The sequence below is a fragment of the Triplophysa rosa genome, linkage group LG10 (assembly GCF_024868665.1).
Source record: "Triplophysa rosa linkage group LG10, Trosa_1v2, whole genome shotgun sequence".
Taxonomy (NCBI): Eukaryota; Metazoa; Chordata; class Actinopteri; order Cypriniformes; family Nemacheilidae; genus Triplophysa; species Triplophysa rosa.
In genome coordinates, this window is record NC_079899.1 from 1736284 (window position 1) to 1750996 (window position 14713).

Consider the following 14713-nt stretch of genomic DNA (forward strand, 5'->3'; position numbering starts at 1 on the left):
AGGAGCCACAGCTGGAAGGCATGTGCCGCTCTTCAACGGCCATCCTGTTGAGCAGCCTGTGAGACACACAGAGACAGAAGAGTGAGGTCAAGAGCTTCGACTGGATGTTAGTGGAGATCAGAGATTAACTGCTGGTGATTTGCAGTATATTGACAAACTCTACAAAGGACTGTGAGTATTTTAAACCGTATCATAACCGTAGCGCATACGGCTAGCGAACTGTATTTAGTTTCCAAATCAAAATGCATCTTAAAAATCTCATATGCATTTCTGCATATTTAAACTACTAATGGGTCTCATAACATCCAACAGCCATTTGGCACCATTGACATCCAACTGGTGCGACACATTCTGCTTAACATCTCATTTTGTGTTTCCTAGTCACCTCATACAATCATTGCTTGTGTTGAACAACGCCTTGAATACTTGATTCGGGTTTCTGTTAAAGGTAACAATAAAAGAGCACATTAGCACATTTCATCAGTTCACACATAAACCAGCCTGAAATAAAACCAGTGACACCAGTAATATAATAACACCCTGGCACACCCAACACGTGACATTTTACATATTTATATTAAACAGCTAAAATTCATTACCTTAAAATGAACCATGCACAGACAAGAGTAGAGACAGACATTTCGGTAGTTCAATGGGTTGTGGGTAATAAAATAGCATGCATGTTTCTTTCATAACACACAGATTGAAAGGTGTTACTGAAATATTCCTAGCGATCATTTTTTTTGATTATTTCACAGCCTGCGGGCCTGGTTATGTATCTCTGTGCACTGTAGGTGATGCTAAAACAACACTAATACTACAGGAAGCCCCACCTCAGAGACAGGAAGGGAAACGTGTGGGGCCACTGGGACTCCGCCCCTTTGCTGGACCACACCCATTCAACACCCTTAAGGCTGAAGTATGGTTCCCTTTTTACGCGTACGTGCGGGGACAGCAAATTTTGTCAGCAGAATAGTATGCACTGTACGCAAAATGGCATAATTTTGTTACCTCGCGTACAAGGTATGTGCAGGTCGCGCATGTGCATTCCATTTCTTGCAGTAATTAGTTTAACCACCAGGTGGCAACCGTGTCCTGGGAGCATTGATTCAAGGTAGTAGAAGAAAACCTGACCCCTGTAGGCCTGGAGAGTCAAAACTCGTGTGTACGCGTATGAGTTAAAGGACGTATACTTTGCAAGGCTCGCGTCCACGTAAAAAACATAGCATAGCACAGGCATTACTGTGAGGACACCACCATAAAAAAATGGGACTATTGATTTTTATTGTATGGACAAAAAACCCACACATTTTTCAAAACAAAAAAAGAAATGCAGACATTTTTAAAACTATGCAACTGTGTGTAAATCATGACATCATTTTCACTTATATGAGCCCGTGATGAGGTTTCTTCAGAGGGGGCAGACAAATCACAACTTGCATCCGAAATCCATACTATATAGTAGGCGAAAATAAGTATGAGTAGTATGTCCGAAACCTCAGGATGCACAAAATCAGTAGGCAAGAAATACCTGGATGGTCTACTGCTTCCGCCAAAATTCGTGAGTGTGGATCGGATGGACACTTCTCTATCCCATGATGCCACAGGACCTGAGCAACGCTCAAATTTCAAAAGTAAATCAAATAAAAATAGTGGAAAACTTTTAGGCGGACGTCCGTTTTTAATGTAAGTGCCAATGAATGAATTTCTCGTGACTAAATGATGTTTTTTACTTCATTTATTTCCATACACTGTAAAAAATGATTTGTTGTTTTTTGTTGTTTCAACTTAAAAAATAAGTTACCTTGTTGCCTTAAAATTTTAAGTTAGTTCAACTTAAAAATATTAGTTCACTTAATGAATTTGTTGCAAACTCGTTGTGTTGACTAATATTTTTAAGTTGAACTAACTTAAAATTTTAAGGCAACAAGGTAACTTATTTTTTTAAGTTGAAACAACAAAAAACAACAAATCATTTTTTACAGTGTACGTACTGTCACAGTATGCGATTTCAGACGCAGCAACAGTGTCAGGCTTAACTCTGGCCACGCCTCTAATTATCAAACAGCCAATCAAAACAAATGCAGCACACACACGTTTGCATGTCTTCCTCAGAGAAGCACAGAGGCTTCCAAAATAACAGTCAAAATGGCATAATACATAATAAAAGCTCAGACAGCGCTTCAGTTAAATATCAGGAGGGTTTGTGCGAGCATCAAATATCTATCAGAGGTATAAATTCAGATGAAGTTAAGATGGATGAACAGATCGATGGGTCACAAAAGCCTTCAGACAACTCCTCCTCAGACTGATTTAATTGTAAGTGTAGCTGATGCAGGGTTCAAGCCCAGGGGTCAAAGGTCAACTTTGTTTTCTCACCCGTGCCCATGGAGATGGGGTCAACGTGTCGAGCTAAATCTCATCGGGACGTCTCCTCCCTCTCGTGTCATGTACTGTATATTCACAATGCAACCTCTGGAAACGTACAAATGTTAACTGCTAAAATAAATAATCCAAAATAACTGTGTCTGGGAACATTTGAGGGTTAAACGCTACGGCGGGACCCGTCTGATGTCGTCAGAGTACAAAACTGGACACATGTAGGGTTGATGAATGTAAGTAAAGCTTGGCTTTGGCGATTAAATAAAATGATTTGTCAGCATGCAGTTCATTTTATGTGTGGTCTAAATAAAAGGTTTTTGTAGCTGAAACAATAGATTACGGGTTCGATTCCCAGCAAATGCATGAACTGATCAAATGTCCTTAGTAAACGCATCTGCCAAATGTTTCCATGTCATGTAAATCAAAATACTGCTTTTGATCGCATATTGAATAGTGCGAGAATTTTTTATTTGCATATATGAAAGAAATGATGTGAAAACTGTATGAAGAACGAATGTTCAAGGTTCTTTATGAAACGTTTGGTTCCAAAATGAGATAACTTAAATCATGTTGTTTATTGCGCATTCCAATTAATATCAATCAGACTGCAGTTGGTTTGTTTTAAGCCATAATAACTCAAAAAAATACAGCTAACTAACACAATAAAAAACATGATTTTTGAATGACATTATCTGATTGTGTAAGCAAACTCTTCATATATACAGTACTGTATAAAGTGCTCAACTGAATTAATGTCGGGGTGAACTCTGTCAGGATTTGTTTTCCGAGCATCTGATTAAAGATTATGCATACGTACCTTTCTGCAATCTCGTTTTATTTATTAAAGCCATATATTACACACACAAGCATACAGGCCAATTGCATTTAGCCTTTATTTCTGAACTTCAGGAGGAGAGTAACCCTGGGTCAAAGGTCACGCTGAAGGTGACACTTAGAATAATTGCATAAATGTTCATATATAAAACACGTGCTCAGCAGAATCTCAATGAAACCGTGTGATGGTACTGTCTGTGTGACATTTGACATCTGACAAGAGAAAAAATACCATCTGTTCTTGTATGTCACGAACAGCGATTCCTCAGAATGATTCTGATTCTTTGATGATTCGTTTAGCACATTTGAGAAAGTGCAACACAATGTCACAACAATTCCTAATGCCTTTAGACGGAAGGCCAGTTCAGACCGATTCCAGAGCTTATTTGGGGAATATTTAATTTTGTATCAAAATACAGCATTTATTTCTCTTTTCTTTCATAATCACAAGGCTTGAGGATAGTCCAGGACCTCTCTCACGTCTGCTTTTGTTCACTATGCCCCATTGAAATTCATGCTGAGCGGTGTCCAGCGAGCATCATGTTGAGTTTGGCTGTAATCTGATTGCAGTGGCTCATATGCTAACAGAATTTCAGATGGCGTAATATGATTGCGGCGCTGGACGCGAGTTCTCCCGCACATACCTCTCGCTGTCGAACCGTCGGCCTTCCCTCAAGTCTCCGCCACTTAACAAAGTGCTGCTATTGGCCGGAGCGCATGATGTTTGTCTGCTGAAGTACCCAATGCAGTCGTCTCAAATGCTATAAATACTCTACAAGCTTAGCAACAAGCTAACTGAAGCGAGTCTTTCGTAAACTTCACGTGATCTGACGCTGGCTGTGTGGAGGACGTTAAACCAGTCACTGTTACGAAGCAAACGTACAAAAACAAAACAAGAAATACAGACTGTTTTAAACCGCCTCCTGAACACTATAGCGCCCCGTCTGCCACACATGTATTCCAAACCCAAACTCATTTACAGTTACGAGTGCATTAAGAAACGAGTCAGGATAAAACACAAACTGTTATTATGGGTGGAACGTAAAACAAAACTGGTTTATATCCGAGAGCAAAACCACAGCGTTCCCCATTAATATAGAATCGAGAGGAACGGTGAAAATTCTCTCATCATCAGCTGAACACAAAGATGAGATACCAGTAAGATTTCAAGTTATCGACGTGTCACCATATTTAATTTTGTTTTTTCAGTTTCATAAATAAATATCGGTAGTAAATGTAAACACGTTGTTTCTTTTCAAGACACTTATTAACTCACTGGAGTCATTTACATGATGGATGTTTGTGTTTTTTGCAGCTTTAACATGTTTGGACTGTACGTGTAGAAAATGAAAAATATTTAGAGTTTTTAGCTTTTTGTGTGCATCTGAAAAGATGTATACATGTTGAGTATAAATGACATTCTATAAGGTTAGTTTTCTTGGTTTTAGCTCAATGTGAACATGTTTTACACTAGATTCAAATCTCTCATTCAGTTGTCATGAATATATATCTTCTGGTTTGCATTAACGAAAGTGTTTTTGTTGTTGTTGCTGAATTTCAGTTCAATTGAATTCTATAGCGCCTTTCACAGCTGTACATTGCTGCAAAGCAGATTGACATGCATGTATGAAGATTTCAAAACAAAAAAAGATTTTATTTTTATAATATTCAAAATATAAAAAATTGAATACATGGTATTTAAATATGTGCTATTATTGCCGTGTTCTCAATATGATGTATGTTGATGAAACTGAAGTTTCACTGTGTATATCAACATTTTAACATGGAATCTACAGTACATTAATAATTTACTGTAAACTAAATGTCTATAAAATTAAGCAAATATATCTATATTTCGTGGTATATATACAGCTACGGGGGAAAAATGAAGAGACCATTTTAAAACTAGGATAAAGGTTTTTAATTTCTCTGAATTTACTATTTATAGGTTGGTGTTCAATTATAAAGTTTTACAAAATGTTTTTTCAGACCTCAAATACTGCAAAGAAAACAAGTTCATGTTCACTGTTAAGCAACGCAACAGTTATATTTCTACAAGTATTTAGGAAAAGTTCTAAAATGTTTTTGCTGTGATTTGTATCTCAGTCTTCATGTGTCTGGTCATGCAGTCAGTCTTTCACATTGCTGTTTGATGACTCTTTGTCACTCCTGAGGTTTGATTTAGTTAAGATTCAACATCTAGAAACGATGATGAAATGAACATTTGGAATGGTCTACATTTTTTTCGGCGGCTGTATAGATCCTGTTCAGTTATGTGCACGTGTTTTTTCTTCTGAAGGCTGATTCAGACATGACAGAGTCATCGGGTTCATTACTCTCTCTCTCTCACACACAGACAGACAGACGACAGACAGACAGGGTGAGATGAGGGCCGTGCAGACGGGGGCAGAATCAGATGCCCCAGTGGGCCGGAGGGGAGATGGGTCGGAGGCTGATGGGCTGATAAAGGAGAAGGAACTCAATTAACCGGTGACAAGCTCTCGTGCTCCTCTGCGCTGGCGGGTCGCAGTCGGTCCTCTCGGGCGGCCTGTTAGAACCCTGCGGTACGGTCCGCTGTGTCAGTACGACACGCTGGGCTCATTAAAAACACGCCTTCATTCAGACAGCAGACATGTTTTTTCATTCAGCATTCTGTGTGCTGTTTTTCCATGCTGGGCTGTTGGTCACACATTGTTTTTAAAAAGAAAAAGAAAGAAGTCAGGGGTAAAGCCCGGATGCAAATGAAATGAGGTTGAATAAAAACCCGAAGGGCTTCGGGCCACCAAGAGCCACTTGGAAGCGTCCGTCCAGAAAAGGGCCTCGGGTTAACAGCTATCATGGGAATACGGGGCAGCGGGGCGACCCCGGGGGCGGTTTTATGTGTGTGAAGCGAAGTAACGGGGGTAAGTGGCACTCGCTCACCCTCCCGCGGGCCGTTTTAATCTGCGCTCCTCATTCATTAGTGTTGAGATAAACACAGAGCGCAGGAGAGGTGAGGACGGACACTTTGTTAAGAAGCGAAGGATGAATCTGACAAGGATTTATGATGGAGGTGGAACACAGCCAATGAGAGATGGACGGAGAGAGAGAGCGCTGGAAAGAGACCTCGACGGTGATTTCATCTACAGCTCAGTTCTTCATCTAAATGTGTTTATATATATGGTTGTTTGCTCTAGCATTGTTTACATGATCATGCTGGCTAGTATTTTACGGCAAATAGGTGTTTAGCTGTCATTGACTTACCTGCTATATGTACTATCATAGTTTTACATGCAACACTAATATAGTATAACTGCTACATGAAAATAACTGCAAATAAAAACACATTCTTTTTGCTCATCGCGTTTTATTTTTATTTTCATTGTAAAATAGAAAAATATATGGATAGTTGGAATAAAAAAGATTTTTTCAATCAAAATCATGGTTTTATATTAAAACGTTTTATAATATGTCCCATAACTAGTCAAGTTTTTTTCTTTACTAGTTAATGTAATTACTTAATATATATATATATTATTTGATTTATATTTAATTTTTTATGTCTTTATATTTGAAAAATATTTACAACTGTATTATGTATAAAGCACTTCATTTCTTTAGTATGTCAACTAACATAAATTCACAATCGCCACCTGCACAATAATCATTTAAACAATTTCAGAAAGTGTATTTCATATAAACTATACCTATGCTGCTAAAATAAAAATAAGAATCTGCTTCAGTCTGAGCGAGCAGCAGAAATGGTTTTTCTTCTCCCTCTCAGTGAGACGCTTGAGCGCGGGACCTTCTCAGTTGATAGCGGAAGAAAGAAAAATGAGGAAAAAACAAGGTGAGAGGGGGACAGATCAATATTTGGTGTGGCCCGGCCCCCGCCCGGTGCTCTTGGCTGAGGATTATATTTAGCCCGTCTGCATCGTCACTGCAGGCTTTATAAAACTATGAGATCAACATCAGCGGCCCTACACCGCTCCGCTCCGTCCTGCAGAAACAGATCGCATCTATCGATCCGCAGAGCCCTTCCTGCGTTCAGGATGTGGGGGGAGGAGGAGGTCTTTAACCAGCGTCCTGACAGACCCCCGGACCCACACGTGTAGAGAACTCCGAGAACTGTGTTGATGAACGACTCGCTGAAACAATGACGGCATGCATTCACACTTATGAATCATATTCCAGGGTTTCACTCATGTTGTTACTTGTTTTTAGTCATTTGTGCTCCAAATAAATACAGTTTTAAAGTGATGCCTTAACTATATGTGAATGTCTTTAAATAACCAGTGGCTCGGTTTTAAAGTCAGAGCTGTGTAAGGTTCACTCTGGCCGTGAAAGAGTTAACATGTAAAAGTGTGTGTAAGCCCAGCGGTGACGCTCCCTCTTGAATTGAACAGTTCATCATGTGAAAAAGTAGTTCATTCCTCGCGCGGAACACACTTGGGATGTTTTTTTTAAATCGTTCCCCTTTTTGCCTCTTTACACTAGAAATAATGCGTATTCTTCACTTTTTCTGCCAAATGAAAGATGTTGCAAAGAGCGTAATGAGTGTGTGTACGGCATCATCCACGGACAGCAGTTTGCCGAGAGCATCACCATGACATCCTTGTGAATGTGTGTACAGCACCAGAGGTTTGTCATCATGACACATTAATCCTCCTCTCATGAAACACACACGTCTCATTACGTGCCACCCGCCGTCAAACGTACAAACGCATCCTCGCTTACGGGCAGAAAACACACGCGCACCTGCGAACGCTGCTGACTGAGGACTCTTCTTAAAATAACCTCTCATCCAGGCAACAAAACACATGACATTACAATTATAGCATAATTATATGACACATTATAACCCAGCGCTTCTCTCGTTTAAAGACCTCAACAGCCTCTGCACAGAAAACTATTTACAATGGCATCCAAGAAATGACCCATGGTTTTATTATAAAAAGTGTAGTCACCTGTGTTTTTAGCTGATTGATTACTATTTGTTTTACTACAAATACGATGGTTAAACTATGGTTACCAGGGTTTAACTATCACAGTAAAATCGCCAGTGTTAGGATTATCTATACACCGTGAGAGCTCATTGGACCCTTTTAACACCGCCGATGTGGCTGTGGAGTAATAATGTGTTTTTATGTGTGGTAAAACCACGGGTTATTTTCCTAAGGGTAGTAAAAATGGGAAAAATTAAAAATGCAACTAGACTCCTTTTGTGGTGATTGATGAATTTTCACATAAATGATTTTACATTGAAAATAATCTTGAATCCCAGCTGAATATGCAGTCATGTAAAAAAGCCATTCATAAAGGTGTAAATCCTGTGAGTCTCAAATGAAATGCTTTGAGCTTTTCAACCAATCTGACTCAACGACTCGAGTCGTACGGTAGTGTTACAGCGTATCCTTCATTCTGTACCACGACAAACAGGCCGAGCGTTTTAAAGTTCTCCAGGAATGACACACTCCTACACCGTGTCTGTTTCTGCTGTATTAACCCATTCAGCTGTTTCAATACTGTAGTGTCTGTGATGGTGATAAAAACGGCACACAACACATCACAAAATAACACAATTCCTCACCCTTAGCTTGGCGGTCGTAGGAATTTTTTGAGGTGTTTTGTAAAATTTTCTCTCAGTTATATTTAGGGTTCTTTACTAAACCATCGACAGAAATGTGAGTAAAACCTAAACTGTATAGCAAACAAATACAAAATTAATTCAGAAAGAAGACTGATGGTCTGTAAATGAACCTGTTTCCATATTATCTCAAACATTTTTCATCTAGACACAAGATTTCCCTTCTCATGTCAACATAGTTTACCGGACTTTCATTCACATGATGGGATCTCACCTCAGAAGTGATTTAAAACTCAGAAATGAAATGGAGGCGGGACTTTTCTGAATGAGACCACATGAGAAAATGTTGCATATTAATAAAGACATCTAAGATATCAATGAAACACTGACATGCAGAAGTGCAGAAATAAAGACATCTGCAACCCATTGGAACAGGAAACGTTCTCGCAACGTTTCTAAAAATGCTCTTCCAGCCACGTTAAAAGAGCCTTTTATTAACAAGATCGGTAAACATTCTAACAACATTTTAAAATAGTCTTTAGTGAAACACTTAAAAAATAACGTTTGGAACGTTAACAAAAGGTTTTAAGAGTTGGTTGGAAATGCCACACCATTGGTTACGGTAAAGAGTTTACTGTAAACAAAGTGAATCCAAGCAGACCAGCGAGAAACCCAGCATGATTTCCCTCCCACATCCCGCTCAGTTCCTGGCACATCCCGTTATTGCCCACAGTGAGGATAATGAACAAGCCGAGGAACGTCCGAGGTCTGGATGGAGCACACTCGGTTTGGCTGTCAGCTGGAATCAGAGCGGCAATGGTGACAGACCGTTTCAATATTGATTTCATAAATAAACAGAGCTAACCATCGATCCTAATGTTATTTTGCATTTCAATTACTGCTCAGAAACATAACCTTCAAACGACTGGCCGCTCAATACCAATCCCGTTCTCTGATAAACGCCCGTGTGCCGCCCCGCGGACGTTATTTCTTCCCCTTTCTCCACAGCGTAAATTAGCAGACTTAGCGTTTCCCCCGCGGCATTTGATGACCGAGCGAATGGGGATCTTTACTCGCTGTTTGTGGGACTGATGTCGGCACACATGCAAATAAAGAGCGAGCGGCACGCCAGCGGTGTGAGATGCACATGTGCCAGGAGAGCAACTTTTCAGGGGGTTTTGTGCAGACTTTAGTCGATTGTGCATCGATAAGTTTGTTTTCTATGAAAAGCATGACAGAACCGCGCGCGTGCGACACGCATCAAAGCGCAGTATCCTCAGCACGCTAACAAAGATTATTTTTAAACCTGCTGTCACGCCGCAGCGCCGATGCCAAGGTTACCTCAGTGAGAATTGTGGGACGGATGGGCGACATCGGGCGGTTTGGTCGGTGCTGCGGGGTGTGACAATAGTGAAAGTGACCCTGCGGTCCTAACACGGCGAGACCCTCTCAAAAACATTCATTTAAATCCATTTCTCCAAAAATGATATAGTTACTGATGGCTCTTGGGACCGCTAAACCCAATCTTGAGAGCGATCATCCAAATCCGGTTACACCCAGATGGACGACAACACAGAGAATGAAGTGCATGGTTGTCATAAACACACGTCAGGAAGGGAACAGGCGAAAATAAGCTCCGGACGGGCCGGCGGTGGCCAGGCGTTCACAAACAGAATGGAGAGTTGGTCGGGAAGGTCAGCCGGCCACCGAAAGGCTGCCGGTGAGAACTGAAACCCTCATGAATATGTGGGCTGACCACAGCCATGGATCTGTGTGAGTAATGTTTTCTGAAACCAAATTACTGTAAGCTGATCCCATCTGGATAGTGTCAGAGGCGGCCGCTTTGGTTACCCGCGATAGAATCTCCTCCCAGACAGCAAAAATCTGATTAAGCCCGCGGCACTGAGACACTTGCTCAAAGAGCGCCGAGCTTTTAACTTAAGATACACTAATGCAATTCCCACTGAGGCTCTTTTCTCCAGCTAATGCGATAAAACGGAAGGGGGAAAACAGCGGCACGGAAACGCCAGAGATACGCGCCACGCGCCCGCACCATTCGCCAAGTGGGTAATGAAGTCAAACAATTTTCTAATGTAATTTGCCCGTGAGTGCTTATAGAGGTTTTCTGCATAAAAACATCACGTAACTGTCATCTCCACCAGGAGAAAAGCGCCATCGAGAACTATAACTGGAGAGCGGGTGAAGAGACTTCTAGTGGATCTTTGCTTCCGGTCATATTGAATGTCCCGGTGAGGAAAGTGACCCGCTGTATCACCGCGTTTCTAAACGACTTCCGATATTAACACACAACCTTTAACTGGAGCTAACGCAAACACAAAGCCTGACTATCACACAAACTGCATTGACTGGAGCATCTGAGGTCAGCGTGCAGCATCCACATCCCATCAGATCTACTGACAGAATAACACAATCACACTACCGATGAGCGCCATTTTCACATAACACACACCTCCTGCACTGCAGTGAAATATTTTCAGTAAAAGTATAAAACTGCAGGTTCCTCACTGAATGCAGTGGTTTTACAATCGAAGCAAAACTACACTTTTCTTTACATACATTTCACAACACATGGATCACATTAAGAGTGTGAGAACAAATTTCACATTTCTCTGCTAACTGGAGAAGTACATCCAGGATAATGTCATGTTAAATGTTATTTTAACATTTAATAATTCGATTAAAAATGTATATAAATCATTAGTAAAAAATGTATTGTTGTCAAGCCACAATGTGCAACAAAAGCGGCAGATAGAATTTAAGTTACAGAAGAAATCAATGTTGTTGCTGATGTATTTTTCTTTAAACACTTGAAAAGCAGCGACATCATGCTATTCACAATTAAAACCATTCCGACTCTATTTGCCTTCCTGAAGCATGACAGTAAATCAAGCTTTAGATATTACCATCAGTAAAAGAATATCTCACTGCAGTTTTACACCACGTCACGTTGTAAAATAAAACCATTTCAAATGTAAAGAATATTTTACATTATTTTAACGTACAAAAAACCGGTAAGAGCATAACATTTTGCACTTGATTAAAGTCATGGCAGTAATTGTAGAGAAACGCTGCTGAAGTCATTCGTGTGTGCCGAGCCGTATTGAACCCGTGTAATCCTGTTTCAAATGTGTTTCATGTATTTCATTTACCTCAAACACGCACGCTGTGTAATAACTGATGTTATTGTGTGACATCTCAGTGCCGTCTCAGAGAGCAAATGTCACCGGTGTAACCTTACACATTACTGTGAAGAAAAATCCATCGAAAAAAAATCCATCCGACACGTTATTCTCTCGCTCATATCAATCCTCATCTCTGACACACTGGACATCGCTCGTGTTTACTGAAACAAGTATTTTCCAACAGGAGTTATTGTTTTATATTAGAGCAGATGACCGCTGTCCAGACACAATGAAAAAAACTATTTTTACGTGATGTAATAATTAAATTGAAGCTTTTACTAAACAAACCTCTGATTCAAACGATTCACTATTACGTAAAAAATGACTTATTCTGCTTACAAGAAAAACTTGTGTAAGATTCATTCTCATTGTTTGTTCTTCAGCACGGCGTGTGCTGAGATCTCAGCTGAGGATCACGGGACACCCGGATCACCCAGATCACCCGGACACCCAGACCACCCGGATCACCCGGGCCCCTTCAGCCACTCCTCTGGGGACACTTCAGTCTCCAAAAGACATTTCATTTATTGTGTCTTATCTCTTAATAAAAAACTTTTCCGTCCGTGCATGAGGCCAGAACCATTACCACTTCTTTTTAAACACACACACACACGCTGACATACACAAAAACGTCCACCGACTGACCGGACACATGCAATTTACTGTCCTGTAAACCTCATTCTGTTCAACCAAAAACAGTAGAGAGAGAAAATCCTTGTGCGTGTTAGAAAGTGAAGCCATGCAGCAGAAAATGCGTCGCATCCTTCAAACAGCAGGAAAAAGTTGTGCTCGGCGTAAGAAAAGCGTAGAATCTATCGAAACAGGTAGACGGGTTTCAAAAGAGAGCCGGACACAGCAGAGAGGTTAGCATGCGAGAAGAGAAAGATGCACCTACTGGTTATGATAGCTGAGAGGATCTGGGATGCAAAGTTCGGAAATGTCCATCAGCCCAGTTTTAGCATTCCAGGAGAAAGAGAAGGAAAGAGGAACGCCACACACCCCCCAAAACAACCCAAGCGAGCGCCTTCGGACAAAAGTTGCGGCGAAAGCCCCTCCGGCGGCTCAGGTACACATGTGTGCGTGTGTGTGCGCGTGACGGCGGCGGGAGGGGGCACAGAGAGCGAGAGAGAGAGCGAGAGAGAGAGAGAGAGAGATGGGCTGCAGCGGCAGGACAGCGTGCTAGCACCAGCGCTCCAGCAGCGGACAGACACAACTGACTGTTTGCATGCTCACTGTCGGCCTCTTTAAGACTCAACGACTTGATGAATATGGAACAGCTGCTGTTGGCTGCTGCCTCCGGGGGGCGTGGCTTAAGCACACAGAGGAGGTGGGGTTGTGTCAGAGAGGGGGAGGGGATGTGAGCGGGGGCGGGGCTGACACCAGACCAGCTGAAGTGCTCCCACAGACCGTCCGTCGCACACTAAAGCCATGTTATTTCATCACACTGACCAAACACAAATCGGCTCAACTTGAAATAAAAAATTGCTTTATTGTTTTTTATTTAATCTGGACAGTACAAGATCTTTCTTTCTAAAAACAGTCTAGAGAAAATTGTATTTGTCATTTAATTATAAAAGCTTTTTTTCTTAACATTTCTCTCAAGCACACCATCTTTAAAACGTTATTTCATTAAAACTATAAGAGCGTTTTAGTTTCTCTTCGCATGAACTGTTTAGTTATTTTACTTTTCATTCAATATTTTTGATAATGAACTAAATTCTTATGTTTTCCTTTAATGTGCAGTAACATTGAAACTAATGAAAATGAGAGTTGCTGTTTAGAGATCTGACATGCTGTTTTTATGTTTTATGAGCAAGATCTGCTCTAACCCCTCCAAAAATGTGAAATTCTCCTATAGCTGTGCATTAAGAAGTGTTGGAGCGTTCGTCAGTCGCACTGGACGCCCATCAGGGTGTAAAGCAGCAGAAAACGTCCGCGTGGATCCCATCCTGAAGAATGCTGAGAATGCAGATAGTGTTTCACACTCGCCGTATTACTGTATGGCTCTTCATCGGAGCAGACTCACAAAAATCACACACATGACAAACGGCAGACGTGTTAAACGCACAGCGAACCAAACGAATCCTGATAAATGGATGCTGTTTCAGTTGTTTTTGTTTGTTTTCTGATTCCACGCGCGTGAACGCACCAGAAGCTCCACGAGGTCCTGTCAACCCCGCCCTGCTCTTCAATGGCTCTCCATAATCAATAGCAAAACATCCCACAATACCTATTGATCATCGTACGACTCACTGTAGGCTCTGAAAGATCAAACCTCCAGACCTGCTCATTTCATATCAGAAAAAGTGTAACGTCAGTTATGTTTCCTTATGTTTTCCACAGAAATATGTCAAAAAACTAAAAGAGGACCCGGTATGGAAAATCTCTCTGCTCTCCGATACCGTCACAAATATTTGTTTGACGTGCAGCTGAATATACACATGCCTGTAAAGAACACAACACAAATGTGTGAAATAGATGATAGATATCTGTAGAATAGAGGCTCATACTGTAATTAAATGAAAAACACGTTGAATTAAAGGTCATTCATCCGCGAGTTTAATCCATAGGGTTTACATACAATCCCTCTGGAATTCTTATTACGCTCTGGTCTTATGTTACACAGGATTTGATATCAAACGCTCATATTGTGCTTGTGTTAAATGATGAGATGTCTCTAGATTTCATTTAGACAACACACACACACATCTGATCTGCCTGTGAAAGA

At 40.9% G+C, this 14713-nt stretch overlaps 1 protein-coding gene across 1 annotated transcript in view; it reads right to left on the reverse strand.

The window, feature by feature from the left end:
* Positions 1–13214, reverse strand: part of esrrb (estrogen-related receptor beta) — a 50663-nt gene extending 37449 nt beyond the window's left edge. Inside the window, 2 exon segments of the mRNA XM_057343589.1 lie at positions 1–56; positions 12881–13214. The exon segment at positions 1–56 is cut by the window's left edge and continues 366 nt beyond it. Of these exon segments, the coding sequence (XP_057199572.1) occupies positions 1–56; positions 12881–12930 (106 nt within the window). The 5' untranslated portion in view covers positions 12931–13214.
* Between the last annotated feature and the right edge of the window lie 1499 nt (positions 13215–14713).